Source organism: Haliotis asinina, chromosome 1 (genome assembly GCF_037392515.1).
Source record: "Haliotis asinina isolate JCU_RB_2024 chromosome 1, JCU_Hal_asi_v2, whole genome shotgun sequence".
In the NCBI taxonomy this organism is placed as follows: Eukaryota; Metazoa; Mollusca; class Gastropoda; order Lepetellida; family Haliotidae; genus Haliotis; species Haliotis asinina.
Genome location: NC_090280.1, coordinates 47,976,723 through 48,003,811, shown reverse-complemented (window position 1 = coordinate 48,003,811; position 27,089 = coordinate 47,976,723). Strand labels below are relative to the sequence as shown.

General features: G+C 38.9%; 1 protein-coding gene across 3 annotated transcripts in view; it reads right to left on the bottom strand.

Moving 5' to 3' along the window:
• Positions 1-12,981: 12,981 nt before the first annotated feature.
• Positions 12,982-27,089, bottom strand: part of LOC137292352 (uncharacterized) — a 45,441-nt gene continuing 31,333 nt past the window's right edge. For 2 of the 3 annotated variants that reach the window (XM_067823827.1, XM_067823826.1), the window contains 3 exons: positions 17,432-17,553; positions 15,669-15,698; positions 12,982-13,195 (listed from right to left, as the gene is read on the bottom strand). In XM_067823827.1, coding sequence (XP_067679928.1) covers positions 15,695-15,698; positions 17,432-17,553 — 126 coding nt within the window. In that variant the 3' untranslated portion in view covers positions 12,982-13,195; positions 15,669-15,694. Of the gene's footprint in view, positions 15,699-17,431; positions 17,554-27,089 lie in introns of all 3 variants that reach the window. The other variant, XM_067823825.1, reaches the window with a different exon arrangement.

The window sequence follows — 27,089 nt, the reverse complement described above, 5'->3', positions numbered from 1 at the left end:
AGGACGGAGGCGCAGTAGCTTGTGCCACGGTCATTGGATCTAGAAGAATCTCTTCTAGATTACCTGACAACAGCTCTATTTTTACAGCTGAAGCAACCGCTATATTAACAGCTCTTAAATATATTCAAAACCATCCCAAACATAAACAATATATCATTTTTTCTGACTCTCTTTCTTGTCTTCAGGCGATTAAAAATGTAACTTTTAATAGAAGTTATTGAATTATATAATGATCTGGCTAATGGCCAATACGACATCGTCTTTTGTTGGTTACCAAGCCACGTAGGCATTTCTGGTAACACAATGGTCGATTTTGCTGCCAAGGCAGCACACAACAAATCTGTCACACCACTTCTTATTCCATACACTGATTATAAAGCTAGCATTAGAACTTACATCCGTGATCTGATGCAGAAGAAGTGGGACACCCAAGTTGGTATCAATAAATTACATGAAATAAAACCCTATATCGGTTATACCTCCTTGGGTTGTCAGTCCAGATTTGAAGAGGTCATCATGCGACGATGTCGTATTGGTCACACCAGATATACCCATAACTACCTATTGAAAGGTGAGGATCCTCCGTTCTGCATCCCTTGTGATGAAAGAATGACAGTCAAGCACGTCCTGCTTGACTGTGTTGAATACTCCATCACAAGGGCTGCCTATTTTAAATCACAAGATATGAAGGATCTTTTTAACAATATAAGTTCTCATTTAATTATTGGATTTTTAAAAGAATTAGATTTGTTGACTGCTTTGTAAATAGATCGATATTTTATGATTGGAACTTTAAATTAATAACTCACATTGTTAGTGGCTGTACCCTCAAGGGAGGTTGAAGTACTGTAAAATTATTGTCCTCCTGAGAGGGTACGTAAGTCCCAAAACATTTGAAGTAAAATTTAATCTTCCACACTTTTAGCTGTAGTATTAATGTCATTTTACTTAATGGGTAAACTTGCATACAATCACCAATAGCTGAAGGGATGGTGTAAATCCAACGAGGGATCATGTAGGTAGCTCAGGTACTGTAAGTCCCCATGCTCCCTGGTATGGTTATCTCCCTTCAGTTGTTGGTGATCAATAGCCAATTTTAACGTGGTATAGGCTAACGTAGTTTTCCGCTTTCAAATATTCATTCTAGCTAGTTTTAACTCTTTTTGTGATACTCTAGTTATTTTACAGTCCGTCGATGACTGGTTCTTCAATTACTTGTATTTTTTATGTGCATCTACAACATTTCCTGTCACGTTATGGCTGCAATATTGCCGGTGTGACGTTAAATTCTAACTCACTCACTCACTCCACGCTAGTTTTAATCCCATTGTGATATTCTAGTTGCTTTACTGTCGTTTGTTGACAGGTTTTTTATAATATACATATATTTCATTTCGGTATTAAATGTTCTCGTCACGATATGGCTGAGACATTGCCGATGTGACTTTAAATATTAACTCACTCACTGTATCTGTGATACTCGTGTATTTTTAGTATCCTTCGATGACAGGTTTTGTTTCATATTGATATAAATTAGACTCTTCTCTCACGATACGGTTGAAATACTGCCGGTGTGACAATGACCATTTCTAAGTCGAAAACATACAATATGAACAAATGCTCCAGTGTCAAAACAACCCTGTACCACAGAATGCTCTATTTGATTGCACTGGTTTTAAGTGGTATCATTCTATGCCCAGACCATTGCCAAGTCTGGTGGAAAGCTAAACGTAATGTTTCAGTTACATGGCGGCGGTCTCTAAATAATCAAGTCTTTACCACTCAATCCAGTGACCAACAACATGAGCACTGATATTGGATACATGTCAGTGAGCCTTACTACCCGATCCTGTTCTGTTTGTAGCCTCTACGACAAGCATGCTTTGTTGAAGACCAAATTGTACCTTGATCTTCACTGGTCTCAATTTAAGGAGATATAAGTTGAGCATTTTCAGATTAACTGAAATCAAAAAGTCATTCACTTTTAATTGTCTTATTTCCCTCTTTAAATTCATTTATTCACTGCATCGTCCTCTAAAATGAAAATATTTTAGATTTCATGACTAGTTTTAACACTAAAATATCTGTGATAATCTAGTTAGTTTTATTGTCCTTATTCGACGAATATTTTACATTGATTACCTTGTTTTCATCGATGCAATGTAAAGTTTTAACTCACTCACTCACTCACTAACTTAAATATAACATTACTGCGTTTACTTAGGGTCTGATCTGGAAACGGTTGTGATTCTATAGTTTAGCATAGGTCGACGAATATCGTAGCACTTCAAACGCTTTGTGGATGGGCCCCGTGAACATTACTTCCATAACCATCTTTTTGTTATACTTTAGTGTAAAGGTATTTGATTGTTGTAGCATAAGTGAGGTTTCTCTTATTTAAATCAACACACAGACACACATCTACATTTATCTAAGTAAAAGGGGCGGGGATAGCCTTGAGGTAAACCCAAGTTCAATTCCCAACACGGGTACACTAAGTGAAGATCGCTGCTGCAATGTTGCTGCTAAATGTGGTGTTTTAAACTAAACTCATTCACTCACTATCTAAGTAATATAAATATATCTTACACTGGGGTAATTTTCTGGACGAACACTGGATCTGCCCGTCTCATCTATCCTCATGGATTCATCATTTGAACGAAGGCAGGATGCAAATATGAAGACATCTGCAAAACACTGAGTTTGGCACAACTACACGTCAAAGTTACTTAAAATGACAGATCTGGTTCTCATTTTTTCTGTCATATTAAGTCTAAATTGTCTCGTGCTGCATGTAGAAAATACAGCCATTAATAAACAACTGATGTACAAGTAATCTGCAGACTGCCACTAAGACAAAGTGGCCTCATCATGAAGTTATTCGCACAAATGAGTTTACTCCTGGGCAAGGTTCATGGTGAATGAGACTTACGTTAAGACAGCTTTAAACACTTTTGCAGTATCTAAAGTCACCCAAAGCATTGTAGGTGATGCTTTACACGCTTGCCTTCATCTGCACTGCTTGCCAAATAAATGTTTGATCAGAATTACAACATTCAAGGACTCCATGAAGACTTCGAGACGTTTTATGATCCAAGAAGACTTCGAGACGTTTTATGGTAGACATGTGGAAGAAATTTACAAATTTGTAGCATCAGTGACAACAATGACGTCTGATGCAATTCCCTATTCCGACTTATCCCATGCGTTCCCGAATTATTTCAGGTAACTCATTAGATTCAGCAGATGATTATAACGGGTCGCGAACAACTGGTATCGTAACATTTCACAGCGATTTATTAACATATGCTCTGTCATCATACAGCATGGTGACTGGTCCAGACATGAGTTATTTACACCGTACAGATGTCATACTGCTGAAAGATATATATGCTGATGATATAGTCGCGTACAGTCATGTCTGCTTTATTACAGATAGTAATAGATATCCTTGTAAAACTAGCAATTCAGTCTGAAATATTTTAATTGCATACGACAATGCAAAATAAAAACAGGGTACAAATTGTCAACAACCGGAGGAAGATCACCACAAAAGAGACCATGGGGACTTACAGTGCATTTGCTTCCTTCGTGGACCCTAGCTGGAATTACACCATCCCTGAAGTTGTTAGTAATTCAGTCAAATGTAACCATACATTAAAAATTGACAGGATAAATTTTAAGTTTTGGGACGTACGTATCCTCCTAGGAGAACAATGATTTTAGAGTAGACCCTTTGAGGATATAGCTACTAACAATCTCACCTGCTAATTTAAATTATAGCAGCCATAAAATGCATCTCTCTACAAAACATAATAATCAAAATGACTCAGTTGAATCTATTTCCTTTACAAAAGACAATACTTACATGAAAATTAACAATTGTTAAAAGATCCTCAACAGAGTTTACACTGAAACACAGCATAAACATCATTCAGCAAACAACATTCTTGTCCTGTCGAGGCCGTCTCTTGGTCTAGATGTGTGGAGAAAACTTTCCGCTGGGGCTCACGAAATAAGGTCCATGGGTTGGAAACCGCTTTGCAAAGATCTGGCTTCAGATACCGAAATTGGGACGAATGAGTGTAACTATCTTCAACGCTTTTTTGTGTTTTCATGTCAATGCCAGCAGGGACGAATACTTGTCTTCATATATACTGGAGATTATCTCATTCCTATGATGCGTTTCCAATGGATTTCCTTATAAAATATGTGGTAGCTGTTAAACATTAAGATAATGTTTGAAATAGTTTTGTAATTAAATATATGTTACTATTATGAAGTAGTGAGATACCCTTTAATAAATAGTATTTGTTTCTGAAACAAAGTTCTTAAAGATACGAATATCGAAATCTTTCTCACCTGAAAAGAGAATCTCCCTCCCATAAGAGTCCATGCAGAATGCATGAAGAAGGCAGGTGAAAAAGGAAAATTATAGTCAAGAGGACCAAAATGGCCTGTCAAAAGACAAGTAGCATCTGACAGGTTGAAAGGAAATCATATATTGGACAGCTAAATTAGATGGCGGAAGTGTCTACAAGTAGAGAAGTGCGGGTTGGAGTCCCGGTGAAGCCAGAGAAATCAGAGGCAGCTAAGGGTATTCAAGATCGAAGATGTTGGTGGGCTGACATTCAAGTTTAGACAAGGACAACATATGACGAAATCTATATGAAATGATAATGAGTGTGTGAGTTAAAAAGTTCCTAACGCATCGGCAATCTTAACCCTATAGCGATGAAAACAAGAAAATCAATTTACAATATCTGTCGACAAATGACCAATAAGTAGACTATCACAGATGTATATACTTTCAAACTAGTAACGAAATCTAAACTATTTTACTATAGAGGGCGACGCAATGTAAAACCTGGCTATAGATCGCCAACTGAAGATAGATCACCATACGGGGAGCCATGGGGACTTTTGTTACCTTCGTGGTGGTGGTATAAGAGAGTGACCTTTAACTGGTTATGCAACACTCAGACCCACCATCCTTCTACTTAACTATAAGTATGAATAAAGAAAGATTGACGTGTTTTTTCCTGGTACTGATACTGCATAAACGTACAGGAGTAGCAACCACCTTTCAGACCTCTGGGACCTATTTTATCTTCCACCCCTCAGCTTGTTTGCCTAAACCCGTTAGTCTAATCTTAAAACAAAGATGGATTTCTGAAGATCATTTGTAGCCCGGATCTTCACGTGTGCTTTTCTTAACTGCTAAATATGAGAGAAAATAATAGCTTATAACCATGGAATAGCATCTGTATGACAATTTCTTATTGTCTGACCGTATGGTATCCATGTCTGTTTAAACGTTTATCATACAGACATATCGTAAAATGACAGAAAACATTCTATGGCAATATCTGAGTGGGCTGGAAGTGACAAGTGACCATTATTCACTGCAGAGCTCGTGTTCATGGCACTTTACTTTTGTCAAATATAAAAAAAACGGAATACATAATGATTAGTCCGATGATTTGGGGCTTAATGTGTGCACATGTGACTTTACAAGTTACACACATTTACATACCACGGTCTTACGATGATAGAATAAAAGGCTGATAAACAGCCCCCATGAAGATGTAACTAACTGGTTAGACTGATATTGTAATTGTGCACATGCGTGAACTTTACGTGCTTTCGTCATTGATCCATGTGGCGCCGAAAAATAGACAAACAGTTTGCATCTTAACTATTGTCATGTAATAACAAAACCACACAAATCAATTCGATAAAAATTTAAGGCAAGTGATATATATTTTTATTACATGGTTTGCCAATCGGTTTTCACATTTTGATAGTAAAGTAATTGTTCGTTATCTGAAAGAAAAAGACCCGTATTTGCAGACAGACTGAAAGAACATGTGTAACATCGAGAACACGTATTTATTGTACTGAGCACTTCAATGTTAATTCTGAATTGTTTGAAACACGGGTACAAATCCTTTTGTAGCCATCGCTATATTTTGCAGCAAGAGAAACCCACAGATTTAGAGATATATCACTTCCATCGATTTTCATTATCAAAACGTAGGTCATTTCCGTACGTCATATGTGATTGAATGTTATTCGAGGTAAAGAAGTACTACTACCAAAAAAGTGCGGGGTAGGTCCCCAATAAATCCACCGAAAAGATAGCTTACGCCCACAATATCATACAGTGAAAGTGCAGAGGACTAAGGCATAATTATAATGAGTTACAGTTACTGGTCCAGGATTGTACGCCACCAGCAGTCTGTCTGCAGGAGACTTATTTACAGCAGACAAATCCTTTTGAATGCTTATCATTGTTTCTCACCTCCGGGTTGACAGAGCCACTGGAGGATCTTCAATCCTAGTCAAACAGAATGTTATCCATAGCCCAATTATACTCACTTCTAATTTTCAAGCACTTGCCGTCCGACTCACATTACATGTTACACTCACATTATGCACCTTGTATGTCTCACCGTCTACAGCTCTTCGGAAGACTGATCTTCAAACCCTATACCATCAACTCCCCAAAACCTGTATTATTATGGGAGACTTGAATGGCCACAACCCACTCTGGGGTGGTACAACTACTAATACTAAAGGTAAAGTATTGGAAGAGTTCTGTTCAGATAACGATTTATGCTTATATAATGACGATTCTAACACATATTTACATTCTGGCATGGGAACATATTCACCCTGAACTATTGGGTGAATTTGAATGGTCAGTTCATGATGACCTTTGTGGGAGTGACCATTTTCCAACGGTCTTAACTCCTGTAAACCCATCTTATGCTACCCCATCTTCGAGATGGAACTTTTAAAAAGCTAACTGGAACTTATATCGAACTTTGTGCTCTAAAAGACTTAAACCTAAACTTTCTACAGATGTTCCTGATGCCATAAAGAATTTCTATGATGAACTCAATAATATAGCTGACGAGTGTATCCCTCAATCTTCTGCAGTTCCACACATACGAAAACATTGGTTTACCGATGAGTGCAAACAGGCTAGGAAGGCACGGAAGAAAGCTGAACGTTATTTCCGTCACCATCCCATGGTCCATAACTTGAGTAATCTCAAGATTTTCAACGATAAGGCACGGCGTATTTTCAAGCATAGTAAGTGCCAATCTTGGCGCAGTTATGTGTCAAAAATGAAATCCCGAACACCGTTATCAAAGGTGTGGAATAAAAGGTAAGGGCTTTCAAACTATCAGTAAACATCTCAAAGCCGGAGACGAATTATTAACTAGTACATCTGATGTTGCACATAAAATTGGAGAAACTTTAGCCAAGCACTCTTCCTCATCAAATTATGTACCTCAATTGCAAAAACAAAACAAAACAGGAACCGAAAACTGTTAATTTTAATTCAGACAATGGGGAAGACTACAATGAAATATTTTCTATTCATGAGCTTCATGCTGCTCTGGAACAAGTTCATGATATTGCTACAGGAGCTGATAATGTACATGAATAATGTCCTGAAACATTTACTGGAATCATGTTTATAGACTCTCTTAAACATTTTTATGATATTTGGACCTCTGGAAACTTTCATTCTTCATGGCATGATGCTATCGTTGTCCCTATCCCTAAACCTGGACGTGATCATACCGATCCTTGGAACTATCGACCTATTTCCCTTACCAGCTGCGTTTGCAAAACCATGGAGCGCATGATCAATAATCGACTTGTTTGGTACTTGGAAACAAATAACCTAATTACAGATATTCAATGTGGTTTCCGTAATAACAGAAGTACCGTTGATCGCGTTTGGAATCATTTGTTAAAAACGCTCTAATTAATTAACAATATGCTGTGTCTATCTTTTTTCATCTAGAAAAAGCTTATGACACAACCTGGAAATATGGCATCTTAAAACATTTACATGACTTTGGATTACGAGGTCATTTACCTCATTTTATATCCAACTGTTTAAATGACAGCCAGTTTCAAGTTCGAGTGGGTTCTACCCTGTCTGATCAGTACAATCAGGATCAGGGTGTCCCACAGGGCAGCATTCTGTCTGTCACCTTATTTAGCATCAAGATTGACAGTTTACCAAAGGTTTTAACCGATTCAGTTGATGGATCATTATTTGTGGATGATTTTAATATTTCTTGTCGTGGGAGAAACATGCATACTATTGAACGGCAACTGCAGTTATGTTTAAACAAAATAGATAAATGGTGTCTTCAAAACGGTTTCAATTTTTCTGCATACACTTGCATACACTTTTACCGTAAATATAAACCACATAAGAACTCAGAACTGTGTTTAAATGGCACTGCCATGAACGTTGTCAAGGAAGCCAAGTTCTTAGGTATGATTTTCGACACATTACATTTTCTTCCACATATCAAATCCCTAAAAACTATACGCCTGAAGGCATTTGATTTATTGAAACTCGTGTCTAATTCAAAGTGGGGAGGTGATCAAGCTACCCTTCTACAGCTATATACATCACTTGTCCTCTCGAAGCTTTACTATGGCTCCGTCGTATATGGTGGAGCATGCAAAAGCAACTTAAAACTATTAGATTCTGTCCATCATCAAGGTCTAAGTCTTTGTCTTGGCTCCATTCGAACTTCACTTGTTGACAGCCTGTATGTCGAGGCTAATGAACCATCTCTTGAGCAGCGACGTCTAAAATTAGCTTTACAGTATGTAACAAAACTATATACCAATGAGTCAAATCCTGCATATAACTGTGTTTTCAATCCTCTGCATGAGGATTTATACAATAAGAAAACATCTCTTGTTCAGCCTCTTGGTTTAAGAATAAAACCACTTATTTCTGCTGCCAGCATTGAGCTGGACAATATAGCCACTTCCCGTCTTCTTTCTTCTCCTCCTTGGCGATTGGTTAGGCCCCAAGTGGACCTAACACTGACCACATTTAAAACATCAGAAACTAATGAATTACAATATAAACAAGAATATAATCAATTAAAACATAAATATAGCAATTATAAATCCTTATTTACAGATGGGTCCAAGGACGGTGGTGCAGTGGGTTGTACCACTGCCATTGGATCCAGAACAATATCTTCCAGATGTGATAATAGCTCTATTTTCACTGCTGAAGCAAACGCCATATTAACAGCTCTTAAATATATTCGAAAACACCCTAAACATTAGCAGTATATAATCTTTTCAGACTCTCCTTCATGCCTTTAGGCTATTAAAAATATTTCTTCCACTATGTACATCCACTTTTAATAGAAATTATTGAATTGTATAATGATCTTGCTACTGGTCAACACTACATCGTCTTTTGTTGGTTACCCAGCCATGTATTTTAATTCACGAACAATGAAGGATCTTTTAATAACACAAGTTCTCATTTAATCATTGCATTTTTAAAAGAATTAGATTCATTAACTGAATTGTAAATAGATAAATCTTTTATTATTGAAAGTTTAAATTCATAACTGTGCTTGTTAGTGGCTGTATCCTCAAAGGGGGTTGAAGTACTGTAAAACCATTGTCCTCCTGAGAGGATTCGTAAGTCAACAAACATTCAAAGTAAATTCAAACTTTCCATGTTTTTAGTCGTCGAATAAGTGTCATTTTATTATATGGCTAGAGTTCCCAAACTACTGACTGCTGAGGGGATGATGTAAATCCAGCTAGGGTCCATGCAGGTAGCAAAAGTACTGTAAGTCCCCATGGTCTCTAGTATGGTGATCTACCTTCAGTTGTTAGCAATCTATAGCCCATCTTTATATTGTATTGTCCTCTATACATAAACTATTTTAGGTATAATTACTAGTTTTACATTCTTTTCTGTGACAATCTAGTTGTTTACTGTCCTTTGTTGACAGGTTAATGTAATACACATATATTCCATTTCCGTGTTATGTTCACGCCCCGATATGGCTGAAATATTGCCGATGTGACGTTAAATATTAACTCACTCACTCACTGTTGAATGCAGCAACAGGCAGCTAAGTTGATGACTATCTAAACCTTCTTAGACATTCCAGTATCGGTGTCTCCTCATAGAACACTTAACACAAGCAAAGGAATCATCTGAGATAGAAATCGATTGTTCACCGACTTGTCTGAACTTGATATTGTTTCATAAATTAAAGATCAGGGGGGTCACACGCGTTAAGAGTTTCACAACAGGATACAATTCAGATTAACACGTACCTGTTTTCGTTTGTCTCTCCAACAGCTCCCATATCAGTAAAAGGCAGGATATTGCCACATTAATGTCGACACCTACATACCAAATACTTTAAGGTGTTTTAAATGCCAGAAGTGTGGCCATGGTGTTAGTATGTGCACGCTGTTTGTTGTATGCGCTCACTGAGGAGAGAAGACCCATACAACAGAAGATTGTGATGATGATTTTAAGAAATTGATTGTACAATCATCCTCATCATCCACCAAAGATTGCCCAATCTGGCAACACAATATATGGAGATCAATAAGATCAAATTTGCTCAAAGCATCAGCTTCGTTGATGCAAAAAAATGCTTGTCTCAAGATCTGAGATCAAGGAAGCGTATGCATCAATTGCTGAAACACCGTCTGGTGTAACCACTGGAGTAACCATGCAAGCGGTCAGACGACGAACTTGACGTGGATCAAAACCGAGTCTCCTAAGATGATATCACCTGCAGTGTCTAGGCAAACTATGGAATCACTTCGTGGCACGGCACAAATCCAATCAGTATGAACTTGTGATCGGGATACATCTTCCCAGGCATCTCAGATGACTCAGTCAAACAGAAACGTTCAACAAATCATCAAAAGTAAAATCAAACTGAGGGCTGATACTTCGAACAAGCAAAGTGGCAGATCCCCAAAAGGGTCAGATGAAAAAGTCAAACTCTTTCACAAATACGGATCACTTGAGGTCATGGACATGTCCGAAAACCTCCATTCTATGGCACACAGCTTGTCGCCCTCGCAAGAGATACAGGGTAGATCCCCTATTAATCCACCTAAAAGATAGGTCTATCTAAACATATTGTGCAGTGGAACAGTAGAGGACTGCAGACAAATCTGAATGAAATAGAACTATTAATCCAGGATCTAACACCATCAGCGTTCTGTCTGCAAGAAACGTATCTGAAAAAGACAGATAATTTTAGCTTTACATTATGCTTTCTGTATATTCCACATTCATCGCCACTTCAGCAGACTAATCCTCAATCACTCTATCAACTCCCAAAGCCATGTGTTATTGTGGGTGACCTAAACGGCCACAGCCCACTCTGGAGCAGTACTAACACAAATACAAAAAGCAAAATACGTGAAGATTTCATTTCCAGTAATGACCTGAGCATATGTAACGATGATTCAGCATGTATCTGTATCCTCCAACTGGCATTTATTCTTCTCTAGGTTTGTCTCTTGTAGATTCTTCCCTCCTTAATGAATTTGATTGGTCTGTTCATAATGACCTTTGTGGAAGTGGACATTTTCCAGCTGTACTTGTGGAAATAACTCCATCTCATTCTCCATCGTATACTAGATGGAACGTTTCAAAGGCTAAATGGTCTTTATATCAAACTATTTATTTATCAAAACTGCGACCTGATTACAATGAAGTGTTTTCATTACTTGAGCCACATGCTGCTCTTGACCAGAGCTCATGACACTGAAACTGGTGATGATAATATCCATTACTAGCTTTAGCTGAAACACTTACCTGAACCATACCTGATGACACTTTTAGAAATACTTGATCAAATATGGACGTCTGGGGATTTCCTCCTCCTTGGCGTAATGCCAATGGGATTCCAGTATCAAAGCCTGACAGGGATCATACAGATCCGTCAAACTACAGACGGATGTCTCTAACTAGCTGTGTCTGTAAAACCATGGAACGTATGGTGAATAATAGATTACCATAGTATCTTAAAACCAATAACCTTAAAACCGATATTGTTGTTTCAGGTAAAATCGTAGTACCATTGATCATTTGGTTCGTTTAGATTGTGTCGTTAATAATGCAAGTAAATAAACAACATGCTGTATCAATTTTCTTTGATCTTGAGAAAGCTGATGATATAACCCGAAAGCACACCCTTCAAAGTTGTGAAAGAGGTAAAGTTCTTGGGTCTACCTTTTGATTCTCATTTAACATTCTTGTCACATATTAAATGCCTCAAAGGTAAATGGAACTTTTGAACTAAATTTAAACTTACCAGGATTATTGTCTTGTATTTTAATTGTGACTAGCATGCCCTACAATCACCAGCAGCTGAAGGGATGGTGTATATCCACCTATGGTCCATGTAGGTATCAAGGGTAATGAAATTCCCCATGGTCCTTAGTCTGGTGATCTACCTTCTGTTGTTGGCAATCTATAGCCTGTTTATATTTTGTATTGTCCAATAGTGCTACTAGTTTTAATTCTCCACACTAGTTTTAAATCTGTGAAATTCTATTGTCATACTCTCCTTCGTCGAAGGTTTTCATAATATACATGTATGTCATTTCATTGTTACATGTTCTTTTCACGATGTGGTTGAAATATATTGCCGATATGACGTTGAAAATTAACTCACTCACTCGATTATTTGCAGACCGCCGTCATGTAGCTGGGATATTGCTGTGTGTGGAGTTAAACAACATAACATGTGCTTCCTTGTCAAGGTCAGGTATCTTTCTCACCAGGACTGGCTGACAGAAATGAAAGAGGATTTGATGGTTTTAGCCTTGTGGTTCAAGCGTGACTGCAACGTCAGCATATTAGAAAATAAATGCCTGTTATGTCTCTGATTTATTAAAGATGAGTCATTTTCACACCAATATCCATGAAGCATTCTTGAAATGTACTTTCCATATCACTTGATGAATTAATTCCACGACTGCAGCTTCCTGTAACGCATGTAAAGATGGGATATTCCACATGTTTGTAATACCTGTCACTTCACAAGTGCCGATTTGTAAACTGAAACAAAACTTTGTGTCAAGTCCTACATCCAGATATGGCCTGTGATGCATAGTTGTTCTTGATTAAGACGCAAACAGTTAAGTCAATGTTATTTTATTAGTGAAAGCTTTGAACGTTTACATTATTAGTGTTAAACATCTAACAGAGAAACTTTTGGCAGATATCATCACATTTCTATACATGGCTACAAAGTATTTTAACCTCTTGACATGTACGTTAGATTGGACAATGGGTACAGTTGTCAGGAAGAAAGTCTTATTTCGGATGGCTGTTTGTCAGGCAATGTTCTTTCTGCAGAAGCAATGAAAAACAAAATTTTACTAAACACTTTATAACCGTTAGAACCACAAGGTCCAAGACTACACAGAAGCACTTGGTTAACGTTTACCATTCTTCAAAATGCAAGTGCATGGTTATCAGCAGCCTTCTCTCAGGGTATGGACGGAAAGGGTTTAGTCACTCCTATTTAAACACAAGCGACTTGAGTTCACCTCAGACTGGAGCATCATGTAACAAGAATCGATATGAACCAGAGAGGTTAACACAGCTGGGCAGAGGAACATGGGCTAAAAATCTCACGAATATGGTCCTACATTTTGAAAGTTAACACAAAAAAACACACTGTCCACACAAATCTTCTGGTTCAATCATTGGTACCAGTACTGAGAGCTGCAAATGAAGGAGATTCTATAATTTGTCAACTTCTACTCGTTTGTCCCATAACACTCAAGACAGCAAGGCAGTGCGGAGAGTCGTCTGGCATCATGCACATACACACAACAAAGTTATCATTGGAAATATCACTGATACAATATGTACAAATAAACATCAGAACCGTTCATGCATATAATAAACCTGTATTTACAGATAAATATTGGTTTGGCAAACTGGCGAGACTGGATTTTATTTTGACATGGTCATAAAACAGGCACCCACGTGATGAGAGACTGAATAAAGAGAACACAAAGGGAAAATGAATGAGAAAATGTAGTATACTGTCAAGGGATCCTCTATTATCGCGGAAGTTGATTTTGCCATCGGGATTAGGAAAGTCTACTGATATCTTGCATTTTACATTTATTTTGTGTTGACTGATGTTTAATCCTCATTTGTCGCCAAAATGTGGTACATTGTCGCAACTAGAACAAAACGATCGTGGATATCACGTGTGTTTCGTCTGACCCGGACATTGAAGCGACTCTCCAGCTGAAAAGGCGGTATTGACATTTTCTTACTATGGCAGGTGGTACAAGCAAATGACACTGTGAAACGTTAAGTAACGAATCTTAACAGTTTTGTTAGTAAAAGGTATTCAGGAATTCCATCCACATTAGTAACATCATCATGGTTTTAACCAAAACATCTGCAACTTCTAATAATTTGGACACAGGGTAACAATATTTTTGTTTTGTCGCTTTCAACCGTACCATACAATTTGCTGCCGTGTGCAAAATACGTCACTTTATTTTATATTGTTTGGGCGGAAATAAGCAAATAACCTAAAAGTTGCAGGATTACTGGTGATGAAGTAAGTTTTCATCCATGCTAGATACTAGTTTCAAAATTCTCAAGAACTTAGTGAGAAAGTGAATATTTTTATGTTTCCACGATTAGACAAGTTCCAATAAAATAAATGCCCTTTTCAAGAGCGATATATTTATTTTACGTAATTTCCACATGTAAACATGCTTGGGGTTGTGATGTTTTTGATTTTCCGATGTTTCCTTTGCGGCGATAATAGAGAGTTCCAGCATAACAACACCTAGTTCTGTCTTTCACAAGGGTGAAGGATATAATCTGTCTGACTGACATTGATGTATAATACAAAAAGTATGATACCGAAACGTTGCATCAGAAGAGTTTCCTTACTCATGAGTGTGATAGTATATATTCCTTGGTCTCCAGACGTCCACAATATTTCAGCTGGGGTCAACAGAGATGTATTTATGTGTGTGTTGGTGTTCAGATTCCTTGGTCTACAAGAGTCCACACAATATTTCAGCTGGGGTCACCAGAGATGTATTTTTGTGTGGACTGGTTTCGATTCCTTGGTCTACAAGTGTCCACAATGTTTCAGCTGGGGTCAACCGAGATGTATTTATGTGTGTGTTGGTGTTCAGATCCCTTGGTCTACAAGAGTCCACACAATATTTCAGCTGGGGTCACCAAAGATGTATTTATGTGTGTGTTGGTTTAGATTCATTGGTCTACAAGACTCCACAATATCTCAGCTGGGGTCAAAAGAGATGTATTTATATGTGTGTTGGTTTAGATTCCATGTTCCTACTGTTACTCTTTCTGAAGGGAAAGAGAAGAGAAGATCAAGGGAAGATCAGGAAAAGATGAGAGAAAGGAAGCAAGGAATGTTGAGTAAATGTTGTTTCAAGGAACAATAAGATGATGGTATCTGGTATATAAAATCACATCCAGAAATGGCCAAAATGTGGTTGACAAAATGAGCATTGTGCCAAACACTCAGGTAAAAATGACACACAATCATTCAATTCCTTGGCCATATTTTTCAAAAAAATCAAAGTGAGGTAAAACTTGAATCAATACTTTTACCAAGTAAGTAATATATTTGTGAAATATTTTCAACCAGTCCTTGTAATATCCAAACATGTCTTGTACCTGTCTGTCTACCCCGTCCAACACATATATTTTATTTCCCTGACATTTTGTACCATCATGTCAGTGTGTCACAACACTGCACGGAAATGCAACACAATTGTCCTTTGATTTTCTGAGTTGATTGGATTCTCACCATCTTGCCCAGTCACGGAAGTCATGTCACCTGGAAAAAAAACCCAAAACATAGCTTTCAACAGAGATAGAGCTCCAAGCAAAACATCTCTTTGACAAGAATGAGGAGTTTTTTATTTTATGGATATTAGTGTTGGAAATCGGACTCTAAAACCATAATCAATTATTGATGTCTTCTGTCAATCAACTATTGATAACTGATCAACTACAAGAATGGATTTATGAACACATATCCAGCTGATGAGACGACTACTACAAAAACACTTTTAATAAAGATATGTCACACACATATATATACATATGTCACAAGATCATAACCCATTCTTCCTAGCAGTAGATTAAAAAAAACACTTTGACAAATGATATTGAAACTCATGGAGTATTTGACAACAAATATATATTTAGACCACTATTTTTCCAAATAAACAATACATATGTCAATTATTTGTGTGTATGAAAACTGAGAAACTTTGAACTCAAGATATATGTGTCGACTTCAATGCAGAAATCCGAATAGAATGGCTATACATTAAAGATGTGAAAAATAGCAATAAATCTATCCATTTCCAACCTTGTTCATGGAATCACCAAGAATTGAGCCTTTCGCAGACACAAAAAGTTTTTCTCGAAGCAAACACATGTGTTCAAAATCAAGCATTTTGTTGACAGTCTGACCAGCCATCAAATCGCTTGTTTCGATCACATCTTATATTGTCAAGAGTATTCATTGTTATTAGAACGAACCACCAAGAACCAAATATCATATGATATTTACAATCAGTGCTTGCATATTCAAACATGTAATTAAACATGGAGCTAAATACAATATGTATCCACACTAGAACTGTTATCATGTTGCAAGCCACAACCTGCATAAGAAGAAAACACCAACCATTCCAATGTTACCGACTGGAATTTTTTTTCAATCGATTATCAATGTTTGATTGTCAAATAATCAATAAACCGATCATCTTATCGATCAGTGAACCAATAATACATATACAAATTCTTTATTCTCTATTGGGGACATTTCGACATAAATTCTTATGTCATTGTCAAGCAATTCTGTCACATAGTCACCTATGCAGAATAAAGAAGTAGCAGATCAGTTAGTGGTGAACTCATCGATAAAATAATGTCCTCATTCTTTATCCCTTCAACTTCTAGTATGCCATTCAAAGAAATCTCTGTTAGATTGAAATTCTAGCATACCAACTCAAGTTGTCCTCAAGTGTAAGATGGTCATTATTATTGACTGACAGTATGATGTCATTGAATAAGTGAGTGAGTATAGTTTTACACGTTGTTTCAGCAATATTTCAGCAATGAGCTCCAAACTTTGTACCCATGTGGGGAGTTGAACCCAGGTCTTTGCACAGTTGAGCGAACACTTTGACAACTAAGCGTATCCCACTGCCATCACCCAATAAGGCTGCACCTCAGAATATCTTGCTTGACTCATATCACTGCATGCCATATACCAAGTTGTTCCAGCAGTAGTTGTAATAAAGAAGTTGTCGATCTATACACTTGTTCCTCTATATGAGATTTGGCCCCTTAACCTAGATATCCATTTGACTTAAAATTGCTTTAGGTCACTGCATTTTTGTAATACTCAATGGTTACATGAGTCATTAAACAACAGGACAATTAAAATGACTGCAAAAATGATGGCATATGAACCATTAGAGGATCTTACTGAGGAGAAAAAACAATAATGTTATACAAATGTCATCTGTGGTGTGATCACGTTAAACTGCTTACCTTACAATAGCTGGGGCGTGTGGCAAGTCAATACCATCATTAACTCCTCTCTCATATTCATCAACATCAGCAAGGTCTTCATCCAGTGAGGAGGAAAGTTGTTGGAGCAGCACATCCAGGGCCTGACAACAAGTGTTTATTCTTATTATTATGTTCTACAGATTAGTATTGAAATGCAGCAGAGAGGGTTTGGGTTATCCTGGCACAGTCAGCCTGGTAAAGCTCATCATCAGCTCAGGGCCCTCACCCCATCTACACCCAGCCCAGACAGCGAATGGAACTTCTCCCAGGAAACACTGCCTAGTCGAACCCACCAAGAACTTTCTGGAGATATGAAGGCTCCCAATCACGAGAGCCTTCTGCATTAACCAGACTGTCAGAAGGGCTGTGCTCCCGGTGGATAATCCGGGCACTCTCCTGTTCTGTGCCAAGAGATCAGGAGGTACCAAACCAAGGGCACCAAGAACAATGGGGACCCTGACATCTAACTTATTTGTCAGATTTCACAGTGAACGCCGCTGACACTGATTGAATTTGCTCAATTGACTATTCACACCATTGATTAGTGTTAACTGGAGTGAGCATCGCTAAGTGGCAATGACACTGATTGAGTTCGCTTAGTTCCTTATTCACACCGTTAATTAGTGTTACCTGGGACCCGCGGGGATTGCTAATCAGTTCACTACAGCCGGTAAGTTTGTTATAGAGAATTCGTTATTCACGACTTTTTTATATGATAACATATAGTGGTTTATTCGGGACTTTTAAAACAGTTTGCTATAGCCGTCAGTTCGTTATATCCGTGTTCGTTATAAAAGTATTCTACTGTACTTGGGATGCAAGCAAGACATTTCCAAGGTGTGGTCCGCATATCTATAATGCTTTTCCTGAACCTTGGCAATCACATTGCTGTCAAAAGGGACAGTAAATTCAATGATATAAACAATTTCATTGGATTTATCAAAAAGGACAAGATCAGGTTTGTTGGCTGGAATTTGTCTCAGGCTGTATATTGGCCTATTCCAGAGAAGTCTAAAAGCATCATTTTCCAGGACGCCCCAGACATGTTCACGGTCATACCATGGATGGACCTCGGGGTCAAAGCCACAAGCATGGCGGAAACGATAGTAAAAGCAGCGAGCCAGCCATCATGTCTTTTAAGATATGCTGTTTGTGCCAAGGAAGGGCATCCACTCACAAGGTGTTGGACAGTCTCTGTAAATTCTTTGCAAAAACGACTTTTCATATTGATATTGGTGATTGTGAGAGGGAAGTGAGTGGTCCTGAGCAAAAAGGAAGCCCTCAGTTTCACACTTGAGACCAGCCATCTTCATCCAGGCGAAGGAGTCGGTTGGATTGCTGTTCTGTTCCACACACTGCATGTACACACGATGCAATGGCTTCTCAGGCAGCTTCTCCACAAAGGACCGACTCTGGGCAGACTTGGTGAAGGACTTCACCTGGTTTACTCCAAACGCTGTACCGTCCAGCAGTACATCGCCATCAACAAAATCAACTTCAGATTTCAGATTGTGTCCAACAATCTTGGTACGCTTAAAATAGCTGTGGAATTCCGTGTTTTTATCCATGAATCTTCATGTGCATCACCAGAGGATCATCCGATAAATCAAGATGTTCAAAAGTACACAATAAAATTCTATCATCAAGAGCCTCCACATTAATCAAACCCTGACCTTCAGAATTTATTGGCATATGTAAATGATTAAGAGTGAGTGAGTGAGTGAGTGAGTGAGTGAGTGAGTTAAATTTTAAACCGCACTCAGCAATATTCCAGCTATATGGCGGCAGTCTGTAAATAATTGAGTCTGGACCAGACAATCCAGTGATCAACAACATGATATTCGATCTGTGAAATTGGGAACCGATGACATGTGTCAACCTAGTCAGTGAGCCTGACCACCCGATCCCGATCGTTGCCTCTTACGACAAGCATAGTCACCTTTTATGGCTAGCATGGGCTGCTGAAGGCCTGTTCTACCCTGGGACCTTCACAGGTCAAATGATTAAGAGACGAGCGAGTGTGGTGTGCTCTGTCATCAGACATGATCCTTCTGGTCAGGCGGTCAAGACTGAGGATGTCTTCTTTGCACCAATCCACTACTCCAAAGGAACTGGAGAGGACTGGCACAGCAAAAGTGTTAGTGGCTTTGACCTTGTTTCGAGCATTTAGCTCTGAACTCCAGATTTTCTTTAAACAAGATTTATACTCGGCCCGAAGTCAATGTCAACTCCATGTCGGAGAATACAACTCTTGCTGCCAATAGGCACACCAAGTTATTGCGGATTTGTCATCCTGACGAGGTACCCATTCACAGCTGGGTGGGCTGGGACACATGTCACAGTGCATTGTGCAAGTTTACTCCACATTGCTGTTCTGCAATTAGGTGCTTGCATGTATTCTTGTGGCCACCATAGTCTGTTTGAGTCAGAACCGAACAGATCAATTGCAAATTTATCATTGTACAAAATTGCCACATAAATATAAATAGTGTACATGTTTACCATTTACTAATACCCAACAGCTTTCTTAAATTTGAACATTTTCTGGACTCCAGAAAAGTTGTTTAAGATACTATCATCACTGAAAATGCAAAAGCTGTTATTTGTCACAGCAGGGTGAAACCGAAGAAATGGAACAACCACTGTCTCAGGTTATATATGGCAACATCTCCTTTGACAACACTCCATATCATTTCAATGGGGTTAAGGTCACAGTGATAACGTAGAAGTATTGTGACCCTTACTTTTTATGTAACTGTCAACTTTGTAGAAAGGTTCACCTTTGTGGGTTTACATGATCTCACATAGCTGAGGCTTTGTTGCCATTGAAGGCTGTGAGATCTGAAATTTTTTGAGACATGATATCATATTACCTTTTCGACTGTTCGATTGTCAGGGTGGTGCACGCTGTGGTATGGGGCATTGTCTATTACAATAAAAGACTTCACTGGTACAGCTGGTACCAACTTGTTCTTAACCTAATCAAAGAAAACTGCACCATTCATCTCTGAATGGTAGAGTCTCTGTTATCTGTGGACTTTGCACTGAATACCAAGTCACAGCCTAGTGAGAAAACCTTTGTTGGAGCAACCCGCACGGAGAATGATTAGTCTCTCTCCTTTCCCTAGAGGCAGCTTTCTATGTAACCCTTTATAACCCCCGTCAGGTACCCACTGGCTGCTGGCAGTGTGGGAGGCATTGACCCAGGTCTTGTCCAAGTACACTGGCTCGAACCTTCCTCACGCTTCTTCTTTATTACTCTGAAAAAATTCTTTCTCAAGCAAATAATATCAGGGTGTTCACAGAGTGCTGACCTATTCTGCCCCAAATTTTCTTATAACGATACCTAAAAGACAGTAAGAGTCACCAGAGTCTGTGCTTGGATACTCTGATGTTGTGCTCTTGATTCAAATGTTTTTTAAAGATTTTCTGCAAAATGTATTTGTTTTCAGAATAGAGCTTCTTGATAGACTGCCTTACTAGGTTCTTTTGAAAGTTGTCCAAATCTTTTCATTTGTGTGATTTTGACATGACACCTCCCTGCTTTGCACCACCCTCACAATGTTTGTGTTTCAGAACATTTGTCAGAACTCTTGGTCATACTCCTAAAGCTTTTGATGCCCACATACAGAATTTGTTAATGGCATACAATGGTTTGCCCCTTTTGGCTTCAGCACAAAAAAAAGTCATAAACTTGAATCATCAACTGTTTCACGTCAGCTTTCAACTTCATTTTTCATCAGGCTTGTGTATCCAGTGCACAATGAGACAGTGGTTGTTCCATTTCTGCGGTTTCACCCTGCTGTGACAAATAACAACTTTTGCATTTTCAGTGATGATAGTATCTTAAACAACTTTTTGGAGTCCAGAAAATGTTCAAATATCAAAAAGCTGTTGGGTATTAGTAAATGATAAACTTGTGTACTACTTATATTTATGTGGCAATTTTATAGAATGATAAAATTTGCAATTCATCGGTTCATTTCTGACTCAACCAACTATATGGGTTGTGACAACACTGAAAGAGTCTGCATACAAAGTTGACTCCTTGGTTTTTACACTTGGTCACAGGTGGGCTTGATCCCAACACTTCAAGCTTAAAAATAAGCAAAAAATAAGTCTGAAAGTTGGTAAGTAATTGAGGTGGCATTCCATCAACAGAAAAAAGGTCTGCTGACATTGGACAGTCACAAAAAATATTTATAAAACAAAACTGGGTCAGGTGAGACACAGTATGCTGACCCTCAGCCAACAGTTATATGTTTGCAAGCAAATACACCATCAACAGGTACACCTTGAAACACATCTAAACACTTAACTGTCATGCTTGCATAATGAATGTATGTCACAGCGAAATAATAAAATCCTGTATTTCTAGGGGAAAAAGATTACTGTCAAGTTTTTAGAAAGTTTATTTTACATATTAGAGGAAACCACATAGATATGTTTGAGTGACAAAGGCATCTAAGGTGTGGAAAATGACGCAGATAGTGCCAGTCCTGTTTACAAATATCCTTGATAATAACAATTACTAACCTATCAACAACAAAGTTCATCTGCATAATGTATGATCTGACAAAAATGTTGTCCAAAGAAAACTTGTCTTAGTCTGTTTTCCTCAGATTTCTACTTTCATAATCAGTCCCAACACCTCCATCAACACAAACAATCAAACAGTAAATCTCTCATTTTGAAGTCAATAATCAGCAAAATTTCGAAACCTACAAGTGAGAGAGTTAATATGGTTTAACACTGCATTTAGCAATCATACAGCAATATCACGCAAGCTGAAAACAGAAATAAGCTTCACACATTGTACCCATTTGGGGAAATGGACCTGAGTCTTTGGCATGACAAGCCAACACTTTAACCATTAGGCTACCCCACAAGACCTACAGTCTGGACAAGACTCACATCCAAACAAATGGGAATATTGACTGACTTTCGCCAGATTCAACATCAGCATAACCTGTTTTGGGACCTGATGGGTCTTATTTATTGAGGAAGTTTAATTTGAACCACGTGTAAGGGGAGACCTAGGCCCGCTTGCACAGAGCAATCTTATTTACAATCAATCTTAGGCCCCTACAATCAACTTTACAATCACCATACAATTGCCCCATGCCACTTGCACAAGGACGATCTTAGCGCAATTGTAAGATGGCATGAATTTAAGATCGAACTCTTCAGCTACTGAGGTAAAGAAACAGCTGAGTCACACTTCAATGGTTACAGTGTAGAGTTACCTCCCTTGCCGTATCAGCAGACGACACATTGTTGCATCTTGTCAAAATGTCAACAGAGAAGAGGGTGCACGGCAGTAATTTTACTGAACAAGAGCTGTCCATGTTGACGGATGAAGTGACACTCAATAATGATGTTTTGTTCGCACCTTTCTCCCCAGTAGTGATGACCATGTGAAAGGCGGACATTTGGGAAAACATAGTCGAAAAGTAAGTCCAATGCTAAGTCTAAAAGCAATCACAATTTCCAAATGTACAGTTTATAATAGGTACTAGAACATTTCTGCATACCATTTAATATACTGATCATATTTTTTCTCAATAGTTGGATGTAATATTCCCAAAAGCAGGTAGTCATTAAACAATATTCGTTACCACTATGTTGCCATGTTTCCATTAGTTTACACCGCCGTGTCAAAGTGTCACCGCCATCAGCTCCACAAGGCCAAGCGGGGCGGATGTTAGGAAGAAGTCGAACGAAATGAAGTAGTTTAAAAATGATACATATATATAACGTAAGACTTGTACAGGAATGTACTGTTTTTGCAAAAGCATCATTGAATACAGCATAAACATCAATAATACTGAAATGTTCATAACATTTAATGTAACCACTGTGTGAGAACACGAAGATCGAGTTTTTATTGTTGTAATTATTAGTCAAAAAATGTGATGATTCAGTTTTCCTTATAAATACAAAGTCAGGAATTCCAGACAAATCTTTTTTTATGGAAACATGCAGACAGTTTCATGTGAATTCCTTTAAGCACTAAAATCACAGAAATAAATCACAGCTCAAAGAGCTACGCATTTACCAGCCACCACTAATAGTTTATACATTGCACTTATCATGAAACACAACCACCTGAGTTCTGTACATACATGGCACAAAGTCATTTCAAAACCATCAAGACATACATTTGAACATGAAAAAGGTTAAGTTCTTATATGTTCATGTGCATTTATATTGTGCATGATAGTGGCATTTATTTCATAAATACAGGTTTCAAATAAGGAAAAAGGCACAAACAACAAAAATGGAGATGAAGAAAACAGGAGAGGAGCCTGCTCAAACTCCTCTCTCAGATTTGGAGTCTAAGGTAAATTCAGAATCTTTTATACATGTTTATGACCATAAGAGAGTGTTTGAGCATTTTTAAATATCTATATTATCACAGTAGTGCTAACATTTCAAACCTATTCATTACCTTCAAATCTTATTTCAGGTTACCAAATTAATACTGTACTAAAACAGTACCTGCTTGTCAAATAGATGTCATTCCTGGTGGAGTTGAAAGTGGTTTAAGTGACAGTAAGTGTAAAACATGTTATCATTCTCTCATTGGAAAAGGCACATTGATTTTTACATAAGGAAAGGGTACTCACAGCATAAAAATCACCTACGCCAAAGATAGTAAATGCTCAATGTTCAGTTCTTCTTCAGATGGGACATACTTTCACCACGTTGACACTCAAGACCTTGATGCAAGCATATCAGCAGACATTGAAAGTTCAAGATCACTAACAGCTTTGCCAACAGGCTGTTATGTTCAATGTTGTATATTTACACTTTCAATAATAGCATGTATGTTATAGTTAAATCTATCAAACATCAGTTACTGATTCAGAATAATGTGCAAAAGTTATTCAATTGCTGCTGATCAATGGTAATACTTCTGTATAGAAAAATTATGCAAAGTTGGAAATTCATTAAAATCTAAATATTTCAGATATTTAAATACTTACCTTACCAAAGGGCTTACGCATATTACCTCAAGCATCTCTTAAAAGAGATCAGACAGTTGTTGATACGCCATACTACCGAATGGCTACCTCATGTATCAACGAGTGTATAGGAACAGAAGGGACAAGATCCCCCTATCCACGCATGCACGAACAATCCAAAAACTTCACTTTTACTGAAAAGAAATAAGTCCGAAGAAGTCCAGAGTGGGGAGGAAAACATCCAGCGTCGGGTGGGCGTAATCTCCCTATGGTAAGGTACGTATTTAAATATCTAAAATATTTAGATTTTAATAAATTTTTAACTTACCTTACCATAGGGCTGATGCAAATGAATTCGACAGACAGGTTGGTGGTGTTGGGATTCGGAGGACCAACCAAAGAAGAAACCAAACGTGTCTGAAGAAACCAAAAACCGACACAACCAGCTGAAGCTGGAGAACCGGGTAACTGGAACAAGAGACAGACAGTAATCCTAAGAGAAAACAAAATTCACCAGATTGTATGCCTCCTTAAAACCCAAGGTGAAAAAATAATTAAAATTACCCACTGGGTGGAAGGTCGTGTGAGTTGTTGGGCCACTACCAATGGACCGAAAGACCGGAAGCCCTCCATATCTTCAACTGTTATATCGCGAAGGTAGTGGCTTGAAAACACAGTGGAGGACCACCAGAAACATCCCTCTGTACAGAGCAGTTTCTGTGAAGAGCCATGGTGGATGCTAAGGCCCGAATCTCATTCGCGTTGCTGACTGATGGGTGTGGTAGGTGTCTTGCATCATAGGCCGCCAAAATAGTCGCCCGTAACCATAAAGCCATGGTATTCCTAGACACCTCTCCTTTCATCGATGAAGAAAACGGGATGGAAAGTCTTTTACAGGTCTGTCTTCTCGATGCTGACCTGGAAATGAACTGCATCAATGCCCGCACTGGAAAAAGAAGAAATTTGTTGGAGTCCTGAGGGCGTAAAATGGATGACAGAGAATAATCTGCCCGGTTGTCCAGAAAGCTGTTTTTTGGCAACAAAGTCCCATAATAGGCCTAAATACACCTGGCCAAGACGAGCTTGTTCAAACTTCACACGGGTTGCATCCAGAGCATGAATCTCACTGACCCTTGCCACAGTTGCCAACGCCAAAATGAAAACTGTCTTCTTCGAAAGATGCTCGAATGAAGCCTTCTCCAAAAGTTCATAAGGGGGAACATGGATATAGTCTATGACGATATTCAAATCCCAAGCAGAAGGACGAAACTTCACCTCCTACTTAAACACTTTCAACATGGAGAGGAGTTCAGGCACTTTGGACACCTTGACTGCTAAAACGGAATTAAGGGCCGATAAGTACATTGCGATAGGTGTTTGGACCTTCTCAGGTAGAGGAAAAATTCCGCGAAAAACTGAGGAGAAGCTGTTAAAGGATTTTGGTCTCAAAAGATGTCCACTTGTTATCATAAAGAGATCTAGTAGAGACCCGGTGCGTAAGAGCAATAACCTTTGCCACCCGGGTAGTGTAACCATTTGCTCTCAAGGCTTTCTGCAGATGGTAAAACATGTAGATGAAACCTCGCCGGATCGGTATGCGGAAAATGACTGTGCAGATGACATAGTAGATGCGGCCAATCTGGTAGTGGTAACTGGTTTCTGTCGGTGGGGTGGCGCAAGTCAGAGAACCAAAGTCTGGACGCCCACCAGGGCACCACCAAAAGCAGATGAATCTGCCGAGTCTGCTTGACCTTGGCCACAACCGCTGGTAGAAGAACTAAGTGTCCAGCCCCTCCCACGACAGGGACATGGCGTCGATTGCCCAGGCCTGTGGGTCCGGTACGGGAGACACGTACAGGGGAAGCTGACTGTTGAGACATGTCGCGAACAGGTCAATGAGCGGTCGTGTTGTTGACACAGTAGGCGAAAAGCTTCCGGGTGCAGCATCCACTCTGTCGGCGGTGGTCTGCCTGGTCTGGATAGGGCATCTGCCAGAACATTCTTGCAACCTGGGATGTGACAAACTGGAACTCGAATGTTGCTGCCGTTGAGAATATCGGCGAGCTGAAACATCTGGTCCAACAGCTGTTGGGATCTTGTTGTGCTTGATTCCAGATCAGCAATACGACTGTGGAGTTGTCAGACACTATGAGAAAGCATGTGTTCCACAATTGAGACATCCAATGCTGAGTCATTTTCTCAGAATCTTTCTTGAGCACAAGAAAGATGGGTGAGTAGAACCCCAGGGACTGCTGGGGGTCTAGCACTATCTCTAGAGCATTCTTGTCTGATAGGGTCTGAATGCTGTTGGCTAAAAGCACACTTTTGGATGGAGAGTGACTGGAACGTCGTTGTCAGAGGCAGCGACGCGGTATTGGGCAGCTTGTAACCGGTCGGAGGAATATTGGTAGCGAAAAGATCCCATAGAAAAGTCCAGTTTCTCTTGAAGATCCCTAGTCTCCAAGTGGGTCAAATCAGGACTGGGGGCAGGAGGTCCCAGTAGCACAAGACCAAATCTTCAACGGGCTGAGTAGTTACACTTGCCTCTGCCCCTACTAGGCATGGTAGGAGGGTCCCTGATGCGCTCAGGCGCACAGCGCTGTCCATTGATGTCGGCCCTACCACGGCCACATCCTCTGACGAACACTGAACAAACTGATTCACGTCTC